Source organism: Girardinichthys multiradiatus, chromosome 20, assembly GCF_021462225.1.
Source record: "Girardinichthys multiradiatus isolate DD_20200921_A chromosome 20, DD_fGirMul_XY1, whole genome shotgun sequence".
Taxonomy (NCBI): Eukaryota; Metazoa; Chordata; class Actinopteri; order Cyprinodontiformes; family Goodeidae; genus Girardinichthys; species Girardinichthys multiradiatus.
Genome location: NC_061812.1, coordinates 50,503,682 through 50,521,467, shown reverse-complemented (window position 1 = coordinate 50,521,467; position 17,786 = coordinate 50,503,682). Strand labels below are relative to the sequence as shown.

General features: G+C 40.1%; 1 protein-coding gene across 3 annotated transcripts; it reads right to left on the bottom strand.

Moving 5' to 3' along the window:
- Nucleotides 1–357: 357 nt before the first annotated feature.
- Nucleotides 358–17,145, bottom strand: cldn19 (claudin 19). Of its 3 annotated transcripts, none has more exons than XM_047347507.1 (5): nucleotides 16,362–17,141; nucleotides 12,048–12,212; nucleotides 11,667–11,751; nucleotides 5,195–5,341; nucleotides 358–2,834 (listed from the first exon to the last, which is right to left on the bottom strand). In XM_047347507.1, the coding sequence occupies exons 1-5, from the start codon at nucleotides 16,582–16,584 to the stop codon at nucleotides 2,798–2,800; spliced, it is 657 nt and encodes a 218-aa protein (XP_047203463.1). In that variant the 5' UTR covers nucleotides 16,585–17,141; the 3' UTR covers nucleotides 358–2,797. The 3 variants fall into 3 exon arrangements, with proteins under 3 accessions (XP_047203463.1, XP_047203462.1, XP_047203464.1); XM_047347506.1 differs by having other exon boundaries at nucleotides 358–2,509; XM_047347508.1 differs by lacking the exon at nucleotides 5,195–5,341 and having other exon boundaries at nucleotides 358–2,509; nucleotides 16,362–17,145.
- Between the last annotated feature and the right edge of the window lie 641 nt (nucleotides 17,146–17,786).

The window sequence follows — 17,786 nt, the reverse complement described above, 5'->3', positions numbered from 1 at the left end:
CCCATTAGGCATGTGAATAGAGAATTATTTAGTGGGGAAAAAAATCTGAGCCTGGTTGTTTTTGAGTTCGGAGTAAACACAGGTTCAACTGCTGCAGCAGAATTTATTTCTTGTGTTCAAAATATTATCTGTGGCTGTGGTCATTTAATGTTTTCTTTGTTCAAACAAGAGAAATGAAGCCTTGTTGTCAGTTGTAACAGTAGAGAGCAAGTGAACCTTGCAGAACACCATGCTGAGAATGTGCTGCAGTTTGTTCAAGCGGAAGTGGAATTCCACGTCTGTAGTTAATGAACGACAGTGTGCAAAAGAGCAGAAAGGTTAGGAAACAAGTCAAAAACCACTGAGTCATAGCTCATAATCATTTTATGTCTCTGTTTACTTCATTCTAGGAGACGGATATGAGTATACTGTAAATAAGATAATACACAACATAAAGGAGGTGAATATTACACAAACGAATGCTGTGGTAAATAAATGTAGGGATCAGACGAACATTTGTACCTGTATTCCTTAGTACATAGAATAGCCAGTAGAGCAGAACATCCTGTAAGTAGAGGTGCACTGATCAGTCGACCAGAGATTGAAATCTGCCAATTTTCCTTTGATTTTCCAGCTATGATTAGATATCAGAAGGTGAAATACTGAAAGGATTTCAGCAAGTGTGTCACAGTTCATTAAAGAGTTTATTAAATATGAGATAATGGTTAGGAAATAGGGGTGTGATAATACATCCAACTCTTAAGGCAAGATTTTTGAACTTTTTGGGAGAACTAAGAATCCCCCTTTTTATGTTTATGTAAAGAGAGTAAAAGTTCTCAAAATGTGTTTTAAATAATCTTCATTCAGTTAGAATATTCCATTCTAGTTTTGACCTCTTCATATTACTGGGTTTTCAAACTTGCCTAAATCTAAGATTGTTCTAATACCAAAAATCTGAAAATGTTCCATTTTTTGTTTCATAAATAGTAAAAATCTCAAACTGTATTTTAAATAATCTCTGTTGAGTATAGAATGAACTAGTTCAGGCTTTATTAAAACAGTCCTAACCGTTTAATAACGGTCAAATAGTCATTTTAGTGGAGCACCAACAGGATTCAGTATTGTTGGCAGTAGCTAACAGCTAACCAGTTGTGGTCACAGCTATTTATGTGTCCATCTGTCACAATTTCTTTTTTATCAACTGCCTAAAATCCTGCTACACAAACAACTGGAAAGTGGCAGAGGCTTCTTCAAAGTTTTTGAAACTGAGTGTTGTCGGTCAGCCTGACAAGCGGTTTGTAAGCAAACCCTGTCATCTTAAAGGCAAACCAGGAACTGCTCCAACATTTACTTCAAAATAAGACTTAAATATAGATAGGAAAAGGTGTCGAGCTTGAAGCACTTACCTTCACATAATCACTTAGACTTACTTCACCAGGTGAAGTGAAGTGAGAACAGAAACTTATTGCACTTTCTGAGACTTCCCCTTCACAAGAAAGATCACAGCAATTTAACATTACAAGATCTTGTGCCATGACATCTTGAGAGACCCTTATTAGGACATTCCTTATTAAAATCCATCAAATTTCAGTTGGATACAAAATTACTACATTTATCATCAAATTCTTTCTCTTTTTTGTGCTAAAGTCCTTAGAATAAAGAATTGCAATAGGTTAAAATCAGAATTGGCATGTTAGACCCCAAAAATACCAATTTATTATTTGAAAAATTGGTATCAACTAGGAAAAGCTTGATCAACGCATCTCGACATTTAAGGGCCAAAACACTATAATGATACTGTCATGTATTCATCCATTCATCTATTTTCTGACATGGTTAGCAACAACTGTTGAAAATGAAAACTTAAAGACAAACAGGAAATCTTGATCCAGACAGTTTGGCAACAAGTACAACTATTCTTAAAAACAATGACATAAGACAGTACATTTTTGCTAATATTATTTTGTTCATAAGTGATACTGCAGAGTAGTTACATATTCATTTCTGGAAATCCAACAAAAAAAAAAAAGGCATTCGGACTACCGGCAAAGGACATCCTGACCTCAGACAGGAAGGGATAGTGGAGGGGTTCATGTCATCAAATACATAACAAATTACATTTGCACAAACTTGTTATAACGTATTGTAGTAAAATGTTACATAGGTAGTAAATAAAAAAAAAAACTGTACGGAATAGGTGAAATATACACCCAATCATGTTAACATGTTATACAAACATACCCTGAATGACTGTGTGTCTCCCAAAGTCAACAACAAAGACAAGGTTCTGATCTCTCTACCCCCTAACACTTCAAATTTGTGAACCACCCCAAGCATTTTCTATAGCCCCAAAATTATTCTGCTGCAAATTGTTTGAGTTCAGTTCAGGAATTTGTTCTTGACTGGTTTGAATTCCTCATTGGGAGGGTTTTGCCTGTTGACAGAATCTAAGCCATGGCAAGGCCAGAAGACTCTCCCAAACTACAAGTACTGTTCCTTTTTCTCTGGTGGGGTACTTTTAACATTTGGTCTGCAATTCAGAGGGGAAAAAAGACATGTTTCAGTGAAAATACAGTCAGAGTAAAAAAAATAAAATAAACCAGAAAGACACATGTATAATACCCAGAGATCATTGGATATAGCTGACATTACATATCAGCACAATGCCATGTTTCAATTCGTTTAAAACTGACAAAGTGAGAAAAATGGGAATCATGATCAAGAGGTCCAAATTTGGGGCCAATAATGTAACAGGAACAACAAAGGGGAATTCAGTGGTTGGACAGTCAGATAGTCCTCGATAAAAAGGCGGGGCTGATCAGTCAGGGAAGCTAGTTTCACTCAACAACTCTGCCCTGAATTAAAGGAGAGAAGAAGACAATCACAGAAGAGCAGGGTAAGACAGGAGGGGAAGTAAGGAACACATCAATACTTATGAGATTCCCTGTTACAAAGTCAAATTACAGGCAAATGTTAGTACAAAGGCATAAAGGTGAATAAAGAGGAGATGGAACGTTTTGCTACATGGCAGGTAGCTAGATATGTAAAAGATAAAAGGAAGTTTCAACAAAAACTCCACAGAGTGGTCAATGAAAATAAAATCAATTATGTGGACTAAATAAACGCTTTACTTCGTTCCAGACACTACAGCTATGATAATTTATTTCATGTCTACCCAAAGGTAAAAAGAAACTTCCTGAAAGTGCCCTTTAAGCTGGTTAACTTTGTGAAGAAGAGTTATATGGAAAGCTATGAGTAAGTTCTCTCACGTTGATAACACATTAGCTTTAAAGGGAAAACTTCAAACTGACTTGGTGGAGATTGAGAAACAACTTTGTTGTTCAATCCTAATCCTTCGTAAAGCTAATTCTCTCCTTGATGATATTTTATGGAGAAGTACAAGCATGACATCAATCTTTCCACCTTAAACTGAATTAGTGTTAACCTTTCAACTAAAAAAGTTGAGGATTTTGTTCAAACCCTAAATATTTTATTCTTTTGTACTTGTATTGTTTGACAGGTACCTTTTCATAATTGTGGTTGTGTAAGAACTATTGGAAGTCCAGGTTTTACCATGCTCAAGGTCCTTTCTTATTTAAAGAAGAAAAGGAATTTCCTACAGCCCTACAACGTCCCCAGTCAGAGAGTAATAGGGCACTCCAGAAACAAGTGTCTTTCAGGAAGAGAGGATGGAGGAAAGAGGATTGGGCCAACTGTGGCCAATTCTGGGAAACGTTAATAGCTTTATTATCTGGAACACTAATGGACCACCCCTTTTACATACACAATATAAGGTCAAAGGGATGTGAAAGCAACAGGAGGAAACTCAAGAGCTGTGAAATGCTCTAATCTGGATTTAGCTGCAGGCAATGATTCTGTTTTGTCTGTATAAAGGTAGTATTTATTAAATCTGTTGTTTTAAGTAACTGTTAGTTTGTTTTGGTATGATTCAATTGTACAGGTATTTTTATGAATTTAATAATAGCTTATGGTCTTTTTCAGATTATACAGTGTAAGTGCTTTACAAGGTAGCTTATTGCTTATGAATTGTATCTGTAAAATAGCTTAGAGGCAGGACTTTCAGTGTTAATAGATGGGATGAGATAATTAGAACTTGCCCCCTCTCTTCACGCAGAATACAATGGTAATAAGCAACACTTACGGTCATTAGAGACAAAGCAATAGCTTAATGTAACAATTCACTTCCACTGTTGCAGGTCGGATTTTGTCTCATGATTTGAGTCAGGTGATACCAAGGTGGTTTTTCGAAATGAGAAAGGCTCTCATCTGTTGGAAAGAAACTCAGGCTGTTTACAGTGCCATCTCTGGAGAATAACCATGAAAACGGAATGTGAGTGCACTGGGGCATTTGGGAAACTCAAGTATATTCTTAAATCATTTACTTACTAATGCAAAAATATGAACTGCAAATTTTTTGTAGTATTTACAGTCTCTTGGATATCACACAACCTCACTGCAACAAGTGGAAATAGACACATTATTAAGGATTAAGAACACCAACAAAGCTCCAACCAGGAAGCATAGGACATGCATGAGTTTTACTGTGCTGGAACTTTTATATCCAAACCCAAATTCCAAGACTTAAATAAAATGTGTTAGAGCAGTCATATACATTTGTGTAGCCTTTTTCTCACCTTGAAGCTATTCTGTGTACATTCTTGGGTGTTCAGTTTATAACTTCACATGCCTAAACAAAAGTTTTCTGCTCTTGGTTTTTGAAAGCAAGATAGTGAGACTAAGAATGAACTTTTAAGAACCTATACAGAAAATCTACCCATCTTTTGATTAAGTCATTAGGTTTACCACTGATATAGTAGTTCAATACATGTTTCTTTAAATTATCTGCAAACACTGTATGAGTTTGAAGCAGATGAGATTTTTCCACTCACTGCATTAGCTTATCACTATGTAACACTGAGCTGGATAATTGGGTTGAAATATCTAGCCCTCACTAATACTTTCACTTTGCAATTCTTTGTCTTGAAAATACGTGATGCTGGTAAATCATGTGATTGTGTCTGATAAGTTCAGTTGAAGGCTAATTTATAAGTGCTGTGTGTGATTGCACAAAAGATAGTCTTTGGGTTTTATCTTTCATTATCTGAGAGAAAGAAAACAAGATAGGTGGTGCCAAGCGTGTCCTCTGCTCTCTGTTTGGGGAACTGATGGAGGTTGGGGTGGGGTTTACACGTACTCCCTGGCTGTGGAAGGCTGTGATTGACGATAATACTGCTGGCCTCGTATATCGTCTTTGGAGCAGGAGCAGCACAGCAAGGAGCCACCCAGAATGGTCAGACTGGCTGCAGCCCATCCCACAAACAAAGCTGAGCCAAACTCATACCTGAGCAGAAAATAGAGTGGAAGAAGACAGAAAAGCATTTATAGTATAAGTGTTGTACTCAACTTTAGGAATGTAATTCGATCTCATGTTGCGATATATTTCATCAGAAGGAAGCCTGTCCCATGGAGCCAATTGCTGTCTTAACCAAGGTACGTACTGAACTGGGATTATATCCACCCCTTATATTTTTATGTATAATTAGGGCTACGAATTACACATATCATACAGACTGGGAAAAAGATGGTGGAGAAAGAAAAAACATACGTTTGACTGAACATCTACACACCAAAGCAAAAAGCTTTGTCCAATGGAATAACCAAGGTTGCATTGCTTTTCTCCACCGAAAACATTTTGAATTTTTCAGGAAGATATCTTTTTGTGATTGCTCACAATTTAGTTCTGAATTCCAGGAAAGGAACAGCCAGACATGCAACAGCTTTCAAGTTTTAAAGTAAGCTTCCGGGGCAAACACCAACTGTACAAGCCATGATTGATAATCTTTTTTGGCCAAGGGAGCTGACCAAACTTGGAGTTAGAAGCCCAAGCTGGTTCCATAAGAGTAACGAGCATCTGACTCAAATACAGCAGCTCCTTCCCTGTCATATGATAAGGCTGTTTTCTGGAAGGTCCATGCCTACCTCTGTTGGGACCTCTATCATGACGTCTTCTAAATGTTCCTTCAGACTCCACACAGGTATTTGGAATCTAAATAATGTAAGTAAATTAGGAGCATTTGATAAAGTTTAAACTCTATCAGCTAAAGAAAGCCTGAATGTTAGGGCGCATTCACGGTGCTGGTCCGGTCCAGTGTTATTGTGAGAAAATTCGCACGTTTAGGTGGCCCGATTTGCTTTTACACAGAGATTTTTAGACAGGGCCAAACAATGTCATGCAGTTACAATGGATTGTTTCAGGGGGCAGTATTGTGCTGATAGAGAAGAAAAAAAAGTACAAAGAAAAAAGTCGGGAAAAGTTGGGAGTTTGCCCACATGTGTTTTGTGGACCTGGAGAAGGCATTCGACTGTGTCCCTCATGATGCCCTGTGGGGGGTGCTCCAGGAGTATGGAATCGGGGGCCCTTTATTAGGGGCCATCCAGTCCTTGTACGAGCGGAGCAGGAGTTTGGTCCGCATTGCCGACACTAAGTCGGACCTGTTCCCGGTGCATGTTGGACTCCGGCAGGGCTGCCCTTTGTCACCGGTCCTGTTCATAACTTTTATGGACAGGATTTCTAGACGCAGCCAAGGGCCGAAGGGGGTCTGGTTTGGGGACCAGTGGATTTCGTCTCTTCTTTTTGCGGATGACGTGGTCCTGCTGGCCCCCTCTAGCCAAGACCTACAGTATGCGCTGTGGCGGTTCGCAGCCGAGTGTGAAGCGGATGGGATGAGGATCAGCTCCTCCAAGTCCGAGGCCATGGTACTCGACCGGAAAAGGGTGGCTTGTCCTCTTCAGGTTGGAGGGGAGTTCCTGCCTCAAGTGGAGGAGTTTAAGTATCTCGGAGTCTTGTTCACGAGTGTGGGAAGAATGGAGCGGAAGATCGACAGACGGATCGGTGCAGCTGCCACAGTAATGGGGCGCTGTGCCGGTCCGTTGTGGTGAAGAGAGCTGAGCCGAAAAGCAAAGCTCTCAATTTACTGGTCGGTCTACGTTCCTATCCTCAGCTATGGCCATGAACTTTGGGTCATGACCGAAAGAACGAGATCCCGGATACAAGCGGCTGAAATGAGCTTCCTCCGTAGGGTGGCCGGGCACTCCCTTAGAGATAGGGTGAGGAGCTCGGCCATCCGGGAGGGGCTCGGAGTAGAGCCGCCCCTCCTCCACATTGAGAGGAGCCAGTTGAGGTGGCTCGGGCATCTATACCGGATGCCTCCTGGACGCCTTCCTCGGGAGGTGTTCCAGGCATGTCCCACCGGGAGGAGGCCCAGGGGACGGCCCAGGACACGCTGGAGGGACTATGTCTCTCGGCTGGCCTGGGAACGCCTTGGGCTCCCCCCGGAGGAGCTGGAGGAGGTGTCTGGGGAGAGGGACGTCTGGGCATCTCTGCTGAGTCTGCTGCCCCCGCGACCCGGTCCCGGATAAGCAGAAGACAACGAGTACGAGTACGAGTTGATTCTTTACAAACAATACAAACATTTAATTTCCAACTGAAATGTTAAAGTGCCTGTGACATCTAATTTTTATAATAAATTCAATTACATTTATGGAAAGCAAACATTGATAAAATATTTTAAAATGTAAATTAATGCTGCTTAAATTAATAGTTTTTGAGATATATGGTCAGAAATTGCGCTAAAAAGGTTTTTCCAGACTACTCCTTTGCAGTTTTGCTGCACTCTTTTATGACATGAAAGGAAATCCGGCACGTAAACTGATTGCTGTTGCAATGGCTGACAACAAGAGAAGAAGTAGAGTCAGGAGAAGAAATTCAGCTGTCATCAGATGGCAGAGCACAAATTTTGGGTACAGCCCCTGAAATGTTGGAGCTGCTAGCAGAGCCGACAGCACCACACGGCAGTAAAACCAGAGCACAACAGGACGAGTAAATACGCACGAAATGTAGTCAATGAGAGCATTTACATTTCCTCTGCAGGGCGGCGTAGGGCATCACAGGGCAGCGCTGGGCAGGGGAGGAGTTAATCTACACGAATCATACTGCACCAACAGAAACATCCGGATTTTCTAAATAATTCACCAAAGACGGAGTATATCTTGCTATATCAATAAATACACACATATCTTTGTATAGACGTGTATAGATTAGCAATTGTTTACATTAGATCAATTAGTTCAATTACTGGGCTATATACATTAACAAAGGTATTCTAAATCAAACAATTAAACATTAAATGCACCAAACTAAGCAACAAGTACAGCTTCGCTACACTCAGTGTACTCACCCATTGTTGAACAAAACATAGGAAAATATGTGGATGCATAAAACAGAAAGTGAAGCAGTTTTAACTGGCTTAACTTCCACAGAATGAGTTGTTTTGGACTTGCTACTGCATTTGTCACTGGCTTATATTGCACGATTTGCATATGGTTCTTGGAGCACCTCCGGGCTTCACAGCAGACCAGAGTGGAGCAGATGTAAATCAGAAGGGCGAGAAGTTTGTGGCCAGACTGGAGCGCACCGGAGTGCAGCAGAGCGAATGCAGTGTAAATGCAGGGTTGCACTAAATACGGCACTGAGTGAAACAACCGGAGGCGAAGCTGAGCAGTATGGAGCAGCAGCAGCAGACACAAGGGAGGATTCAAGATTTGAAGACACTACATGTTGTGTAATTTTTGTACTTTATATTAGAATCTTTAGAGAAACATTTTTAAGTATTTTGTATGGATGTGTAATTTATCTTATTTTAATATTAATACTGTCAGATAGGTATTATTATTAATCATAATTTCTGAATAGGAAGTTTCTTACCTGCTGAGTTTTGATTCATATAGCAATAGCAGCAACAACCTTTTCTTTGGTGATCTTTTCACATTAGAAGAACTGAACAGCGTGGCTATAAGGGGGGAGTGGTGGCCTAGTGGATTAGAACAGGAGGTTTGCGTTCCTGAGAGGACATTGCAGGTATACAACCTGTATATGTGGTTGTATACAGTGAGGGGCCAGGTTTGTATCCCACAGACTGCCACTCTGGGTCCCTGAGCAAAACCCTTAGCCCCAGAATGCTCCCCAGGCGCCGCACAATGGCAGCCCACTGCTCCCTATAAGGGATGGGTTAAATGCAGAGAACAAATTTCATTGTATTGTATATGTGCAATGACCAGTAAAAATGATTTAATTTAATAACATCTGCTTTCAACACTCTCCTTCATCCATAAGTTACCCCAACCTCTGACATCATTTCTAAAGCTAAATCATTTTCTAATCTCAATTACTGCCCAATATCTTCAATGTTAAGATGTCATCTTTGATTTCTGAATTTGTAGGTTAAAGTGTGTTACAGGCACTTTAATATTGTGATTCTGATAATAAATAAATTTTCATAATACAGTGCCTTGCAAACGTATTCACCACTTTTACATTTTTCATATTTTGTTGCCTCACAACCTTGATTTAAAATGGATTGTTTTAGAGAGTTTGCACCATTTCATTTACAGAACATGCCTCAGTTTGAAAATGCTTTTTAATTGTGAATCAAGCAACAAAAAGGACTAAATATCAGAAAACTTTGCATGCATAACTGTTCAGCCCCATGAAGTCAGTACTTTGTAGAGCCACCTTTTGCGGCAATTACACCTGTAAGTTGTATTGGATAAGTCTGTATTAGCTTGCAAAAGTGTCCTAGCTCCTTCATGTTGGATGGTACACAGCAACCTTCAAGTCTAACCACACATTCTCAATTGGGTTGAAGTTTGGACTTTGACTAGGCTATTCTAACACATTTATATTTTTTCCATTAAACCAGTTGAGTGTTGCTTTAAAAGTATGCTTCAGGTCATTGTCCTGCTGGAAGGTGAACCTTGGTCCCAGTTTCAAATCAAAGGCAGACTTACAGATTGTGGTCAAGAATATCCCTGTATTTAGCACCTTCTGTCTTTCCCTTGAGGCGGACCAGTTTCTCAGTCCCTGCCGCTAAAAAACAGGTTCTTGGGGGTGATGGGATCTGTTGGGTTTAAGCCAGACATAGCGTTTCCCCTGTTGGCCAAAAAGTTATATTTTAGCGTCATCTGACCAGAGCACCTTCCTCCGTAAAATTGGGGAGTCGCCCACATGTCTTTTGGCAAGCTCAAAATTTGTTTATTTTTAACACTAATTGATTTTTTCTGGCCATAAAGCCCAGCTCTGTGGAGTGTACTGCTTATTTTGGTCCTATGGACAGATACTCTAGTCTCTACTGTGGAACTCAGCAACTCCTTCAGGGTTACCTTTGGTCTCTGTGCTGCTTCTCTGATTAATGCCCTCCATATCCGGTGTATGAGGTTTGGTGGGCGGCCTTCTCTTGCCAGGTTTTTGTGGTACAATGTGCTTTCCACTTGATAATGATGGATTTGATGCTGTTCCAAAGACACATCAAAGATTTTGATATTTTTTTATAACCCCACCCTGACTTGTACTTCTCAACACCATTGTTCCTGACTTGTATATAGGGAGCTCCTTGGTCTTCATGGTGTGATGCATCCTGCTTAGTGGTGTTGCAGCCTCTGGGGTCTTTCAGAAAAGGTGTGTTTCTGCTGAACACAGGTGGAGTTAATTTCAATAATTATGTGACCTTTGAAGATAATTAGTTGCACCACAACCTTTTAAGGGGCTTCATAGCAAAGGGGGTGGATATATATATATGCACCAGTGGCGATTGCTCTAAGACTGCAAGGGAAGCTCAGCTTCCCCTACAATTTCAAAAAATAAGTGATCAAATATATACTGTTGTGTGTACATGTCATTGACTAAATATGCGCTACAACGCGCTCAACTTTTGTTGAGAATCAGCTTCTTATCACTGGTAACGACGCGGCTTTCCACTCACTCATTCCAGCGGGTTCACAGTGCTTTAAACAGTGAGTTCAATAGCGAAGCAAAAATGCTGGGCTTTGTCCCGCTTATTGGACGCTCGGGGTCTCTGGGGGTCTATGGGGCAGTGGGCTGGCCTCGGCTGGCCCGGACGCTCAGCTTGCATGATGATTGGATCCCTTTTTGATTGACAGTGAAATAAGCGAATCAGCGATCTTGAAATTGAGCTTCCCCTCCTTGAAAGACCAGCATCCGCCACTGATATGCACATACATATTTTTTCCTTTTTTAATTCTTTTTTTTATATATTTTTTTCCATTTCACTTCACCAACGTAGACTATTTTGTGCAGATCCATCACATTAAAAAGGATTAAAAAACATTTAAACTACATATTGGAATGTGAAATAGTAGATAAAAAGCAAATGGGGGTTGTGAATACTTTTTCACTGCTTTACATCCCTCTTTCCTCCTTGATGAAGAGAATTTACCTTTCAGACTCATAGACTTTTTAATACATTTAAAGACAAATTATTGGGTTTATTAAGATGATATGATTTCTAATAAATACTGATGCTACCCACAGTGTATAGGCTTTATTTAGGCATTTATCGCCGATAATGGCAGTGATGGCGTTAGATGTTTGTTTTAAACAATGGTTAGAGGCTGTACCTCTGTGGCTGATTGTTTATGTTATTTGTTTGATTTAATATTCATACCAAAGGGAGGTTAAAGAATGAGAAAAGTTTAAAATGGATATCGTTTCCAGCAGGCAGTGAGATCTCAGATTTTGGATGTAAAGATTTTGTTACAGAATTAAAATCAACTCTAAAAGAGAAAGAGAGGTAACACAATCAAGAACATACCTGGCATTGAGCGGTGTATTTGGATTAAAGAATTGGTAGGACACTTGAGTGGCATACCAGGACACAGACACAAGTGTGCAGAGACCTATGAAGGAAAAAACAAGAGATTTGTCTCCCTGTTTTAATTAGGTGGTGCTACAACAAAAAACAAATGGAAGGCAGTGGAGCTGTGTCATCCTCTCCTCAGAAAGGAGTTTAATTTATGTCTGAGGTCAGCAGCAAAAATGACCACTTCCTGTTTACAGCTGGTGCCTTAACTGTCTAGTAGAATCCTGGTTTCAGGCTGGAAAAATGTGAGACCTTTTGCTAAACACGCACATGACCGAACTTACAGAACATATTCCTTTTTGGAGTTTATGTAAACAAATTATCAAGCCACACCTGCGAGAAGGAAGAGAGCCCCTCCAGTGACAGCAATGCGGGTCTTGGTGGATGGGTTGTTATCTCCCACCTTGGTGCACTTCATCCCTACAACGCTGACGATGATGCCAATAAAGCCAAGCAGCACCGACACCACCATGAGAGCCCGGCATGTCTGGATGTGGACTAAAAAAAGGAGAGAAAAGAAATAAGCAGGAAATGTAGGACAGAGCAAGGGTGGTGTATTAAGATGGCTTAAAAAGAAGCAAACGATATAGAAATGAATTGGTGGATAGTTTTATAAACAAATAACCTTTTACTTTTTTACTTGAAGAAACACCCAGAAAAACTCTGGACTTACTGTCCAGAGTAATAATTACAAGGGAATTACAATACAGATGCCGTGAAGGACTGATGGGAGACCACATGCATTTATGATGGCTCATTATTCCACCACTGTCCCACTTTTCACAGCAAAGTTAATTCCAGCTATTATTTCCCAGAGGGGGACTTTCGAGCCAAGTGGTGGGACTCTAAATGGTCCTTCAAATCATCATTCCAGTGTGGCTTTGCTTTTTCAAAATTTTAATACATTGCCCACACTGGCCTCAACAGATACATAACTTAGTGGGAGGAACAAATTTACACAGAATGATACACACACATATATTATGTTTTCTATCTCAACAACGACTTTGCATTGATTCCCATTTATTTTCCATTTATTTCTATGGCATAACCCTGACCCTAACTCTGATCCTAACTTTTGCCAGTAAATACCTAGCCTGAACTCAATTCACACTTTAGTCCTAAACCTAGCCCATAACCCAAAACAGCACTTCTTGTTATGGGGCCCAGGCCTTGGGCCCCATAAGGAGCAGTAGGTCCTCACAACATAGTATATGTTGGAAAAATGGGCCTTACACTGTAACAAATGCTAGAACAGAAACACACGTGCACACCCACACACACACACCCACACAAACGTATGTTCAGAATGCACAATGTCTGTATACATGCAATAGCCGTAGGTGGAACAGACGCAGATGACGCTCTTTCTCTGGCACCGAGCAGCAGTAGGAGGTCCTGTTTTACATGATTCACACAGAGAAATAAGTGTGGTTTTCTAACAAAGCTAGATTGTTTTCATTCAGGCACTACTGCCACCATTGATGCTGTTTACAGACATTGTGTGGCAACCATGGCCACTGAAATGAAATGTAAGTCTAAATGTCTTTGAACACAATGTCACAACAGAAAGAAGAGATTCAAAATTCATACACACAAAGAAACATGATCAAACAAACTAGAAACTAACTTTAGTGTTATAATCACTGTCTAAATAGATAGCATAAGGAATGTTTTCTTGAAAATGCAGTTTCCTGCCTTCTAAACTCTAAACGTTAGTCTCAACTTAAGAATTCAACTGAACAAAGATCAATCAAAAAAGATAAAATTATTTATAAAGTTATTTACAACAAGTAAAGGAAATTGTTGAGCAGCAGTCCTACACACAATTTATCATTTGACAGAAAAACACACAGACCCATTCATGCAGCATTTCAGTGGCTGAACTAGGAGGATTTACAATGACAGCAAGATGATGAGCTGACTTTGATGTTTCATTTATTGCTCCACAGCTTCTTTTGTTGAACCATTTAAAGATCTTAAACAGAAAGAGGTTAGATTTTTATTTTCATCTACTCTGTGGGTTCATCTTTGCTTTATGTCGAGTTTAATGCTTTATGCCTCCACACTGCCCAGTTACAGTCTGTGACAGGGCCTTTGGGTTGAAGAGAAGGAACGAAGGGGGTGAGGGGGTGGCCGCAGGCTAATGGTAAGCCTTCTCTGTCTAAAGCTAAGACTGGTACTGCCAACCACACACTTTCAGTGTGCCTGCTGGTATGTGTGAGCATGTGTGTGTGTGTGTGTCTGCAGGCAGTGTGAGATTTCATTGTGAAGTCACTTGTCACTATTTGGAACATAATATCCAATTCCATAAGCAAAATTAACACTAATACTACTGTATAATTACACACCTCTAGCTGTTTTACAACTGAATCTCCTCTCAGACTTATCACCCTTATTTTATTGAGCCATGATTAAACTGTACTTAACCATTTTTCCTTTTGATTAGCACTTTTTCTTTGTAAAGGGCAGTTTCTGCCTTATCCTATGCGGTCAATAGGAAGCCATCAAATGAAATAACACAACACACCAATACCTCTCTAGCCTCTCTTACAATTCACTTCAAGCTGGGACGCACCTTTTCGGCATCTCTGTGGACAGAGAAGGCACGAGCCGCCAAAGGAGACAGTCACAGGCCTGTAACAGTGGGCTTATTTAAGCGCTAGCTAGATTAAATGCAGAATGGGATGTTGCAATAACGGCTGGTTCATGTGACCAGCTGGTTAGTGGATTTAAAATATAAGCTCTCTGTGTCCACCACTATACAGTGTGTTACACACATAATTTCTGACTATTAGTCTGCATTTTGGGTTTTGGTGAAGTGCACTGAGACAGAACAGATCATTAGGCTCCAGGCAAGGTTCCTCTTTTTTCTTCCCTATAACTTTTGAAAATAGAATAAAACTGAGAAGGCGTCATATGTCACCTCTTTCTTCCTTTGGTTATGTGATGCCAGCTTAGAAGCAGGCATGCTTTATTTATTTGATTTATTGTGACTATTCATTGTTAGAATGGAGTGAAATTAGTATAACTAACATAACATTAGAAAACATTTAGCAAAAAGTGGGATAATCAATCCTTTCAATGTCTCCAAGAAATAACAAATTATTAAACAAATTTGAGTTCAATAAAGAAAGTATTGTCATTGCTTAATAATGTGTATGTAACAAGCTCTCCTTTCAGCACTATCTTCCACATCCTATCACAATTAACTGCCAATCATAATAGCTGTCTTTTACCTTGACTTTTTGAATCACCTTCAGCAAGATGCTCAGTAAAACAAGCATTATTTTTCACTGCCTTTGCTTGACAGTTCAAGCAGACAAAGCACAGTCTGATGAACAAGAATACCCACTGTCACATGCTGCTCCTGCTGCGAACCGGTTTAAATCATGTCTGCTGTGACTTTTCTAAAGCACTGCGTTTCTGTCCAGGGCAGTAAAAGTATGAACCTGTGCTGAGTATAAATGCTTGATCCTTAACTTTTAACACACAGATTACTTTTTGTAAATGTTTATTTTGGTGTTTGGCTTTGGTCACTGGGTAAATAAACGAACAACAGGAACAATGCATGTGTGTGGGGAAGACGGAACACATTCTGGGAATATCTTTAGTGTTTGCCTCAACACTGCCCCTTTCTTCTCGTAATGGCGGCTATTCATGCACAAGGACAATACACTGTTCTTATTGCTGCAATGGTCCAAAGGAGATAGAAGATCAGTTTGGGTGTCCTATTACCCATATCACCACTAAAAATGTCTTGATGCATGGATTCAAAAAGACATCAAAATGTTTGCACTTTCAAAAGAGCCCCATAAAGTCAAGTTCAATAAAAAAGAAGATGCTTTTTTGTGTTGAAAATACCTTCTGACTGAGCATCAACTCTCTCACTCCCAAATGATCATTAGAATCTGTAATGAATGATTTAAGCAGACAGAAGACAGATCGACACATATGATCCATAACTGAGTCTTATAATTAAGAGTCCTACATATTAAATCGGCAATGACAAGAAGCTTATATGTGGAGCTAATTTATGTCTGAACCCCACATTCCTTACCCTTTCCCAATTTTCACACATTACATGAACACAACTTCATTAATGATGCAACATTTTTAAGTGAGATTTATGGCTTGGGAACTTCTGCAAGTCAAGGCAACATCAATCACTCAGAGTGGGAGTAAATGAATAGGTCAACTACAATAACTACTGTGATTTGTACCTCAACAACATTTCTGAAGGAGTTCACAGGAAAACGATGCAGCAGTTTATGAACAGTTGTTCAAAGCCACATGAAATTAGGGCATCAAAGAATGAAAACTATTTCAATAAAAAGAGGATCTAAAAACTTATAGATGCTACTTGTGGTGATATGGGTAGGGTTTGGCTTCACTGAATTGTAAATATCTGCTAAGTCATCCAATGAAAATTACCCCCCAGTTGCTCTGTAAATTTTCCAACTTGATTTAATGCTTTCAACAAACACCATAATTATAAAACATGCACGCTATAAACCCCTGCAGCTAGATAAAAAAAAACAAAAAAAATTACAAATGTAGAGTAGGCAAAGGCATAAGTACATGTGCTGCAATAACTCAGTGCATCTCTTTGGGGTTTACCAAACCAAATTTAAACATTATACTCACTGTCCAGCGAGAGCATGGAGTCAAAGATCTTGCACTGCACCTGTCCTGTACTCTGAGAAGCACAGCTCATCCAAAGCCCCTCGTACAGACCTACAGCTGTGATGATGGCATCACCGGCATAGGACGATTGCTTCCACTGGGGCAGTGCAGTGGTGGAGATGATGCCGATCCAGCCGCCCAATGCCAGAAAGTACCCCAACAACTGAAGACCTGAGTTGGCCATCCTCACTCTGAAAATTAATTCACTGTCTGATCTGGCTGTTTTGCTGTCTCTCCACTTGACCTGAAACGACTTATACTTATGCTATTCCAGTAAATTCTCTCTTCTTTTTGAGCAACCTTTGTTTTGTTGCTACTACGTATTTTACTTTTCTCCTCACTTTCTTGTCCCTCTGCGCACCTCTTCTGTCTGCTTCAATTCACATTTGTATTGTTCTCCACTTTATGTTAACTCTTCTTTTTTGGTCTGTACTCACAACTTGGGCACCTTTTTTGCCTGTCAGGAAAGGATGATGAATAAAATTCTCCTCCTCGAGGTCTGTCCTATCCGTTCTTTGGGTACCCTCCAAGGATAAGTCAAAACAAAACAGTTTGTGTTGGTCAGTGATTAGGCTTGTCGAGCAAAATCACTGGGCTGCCCCACTGTTCGCATGGTTTCCTGCTATTCCTTCTCTTTCTTTCTGTTGCGCTCGTGTTCTCCCCCTACTAAAATCCTTTGCTGCAAGCTCAAGTGGCTTAGTTAGAGGGAGCAGAAGAAAGTCAAAAGAAAAAAAAAAGTTGTGGAAACAACAGGCTGAACATGAAGGGATGGGTAAGAGTTGACTTATTATTGGATTCTGGCATGATTTAGGAACGCCCATGGGAGGGAAGAGGGATGGGCCAACTAGTGGGGAGTTAAGACTGTTCAAAGAAAGGCACCAAGAGAAAGTTTGCCAGATGAAAATACTCTACAGGTAGAGATATTTTTTTACCTTACATTTCCAACCCAAGTGATCAGTTGAACTCTAGATTACAACTGAATCGAGTATTGAATAAATTATTCACTTAATAGTTGGCAAACCCAAATTGAAAGCGTAGAGGGGATGGGGGTGAAATGCTGCAAATGCACGTAAATCAGCACCAAAATAGTGCAGCTACTGAAAAGGACATGTCACATTCAGACAGGCTCTCAGGAAATTATGGTCCACCAAAGCATACCACCCCTCATCACCAAGGAAACCTAGATGACTCAAGAGGGAGATTCACACGGGAGCAAACAACAGTTCACCCAACTGTACACCCTTGCAGGCTGCAAACACAGTCAAACTCCTGCCTTTTGTGTGTGGGGGGAGCGCAGAAACCCAATTTCCCACAGCTGCTCACCCTGTCAGCTCTGCTTCGACTCAGCTCATTAAATTAGCTTAAATTCACTCCGGACTAACACAC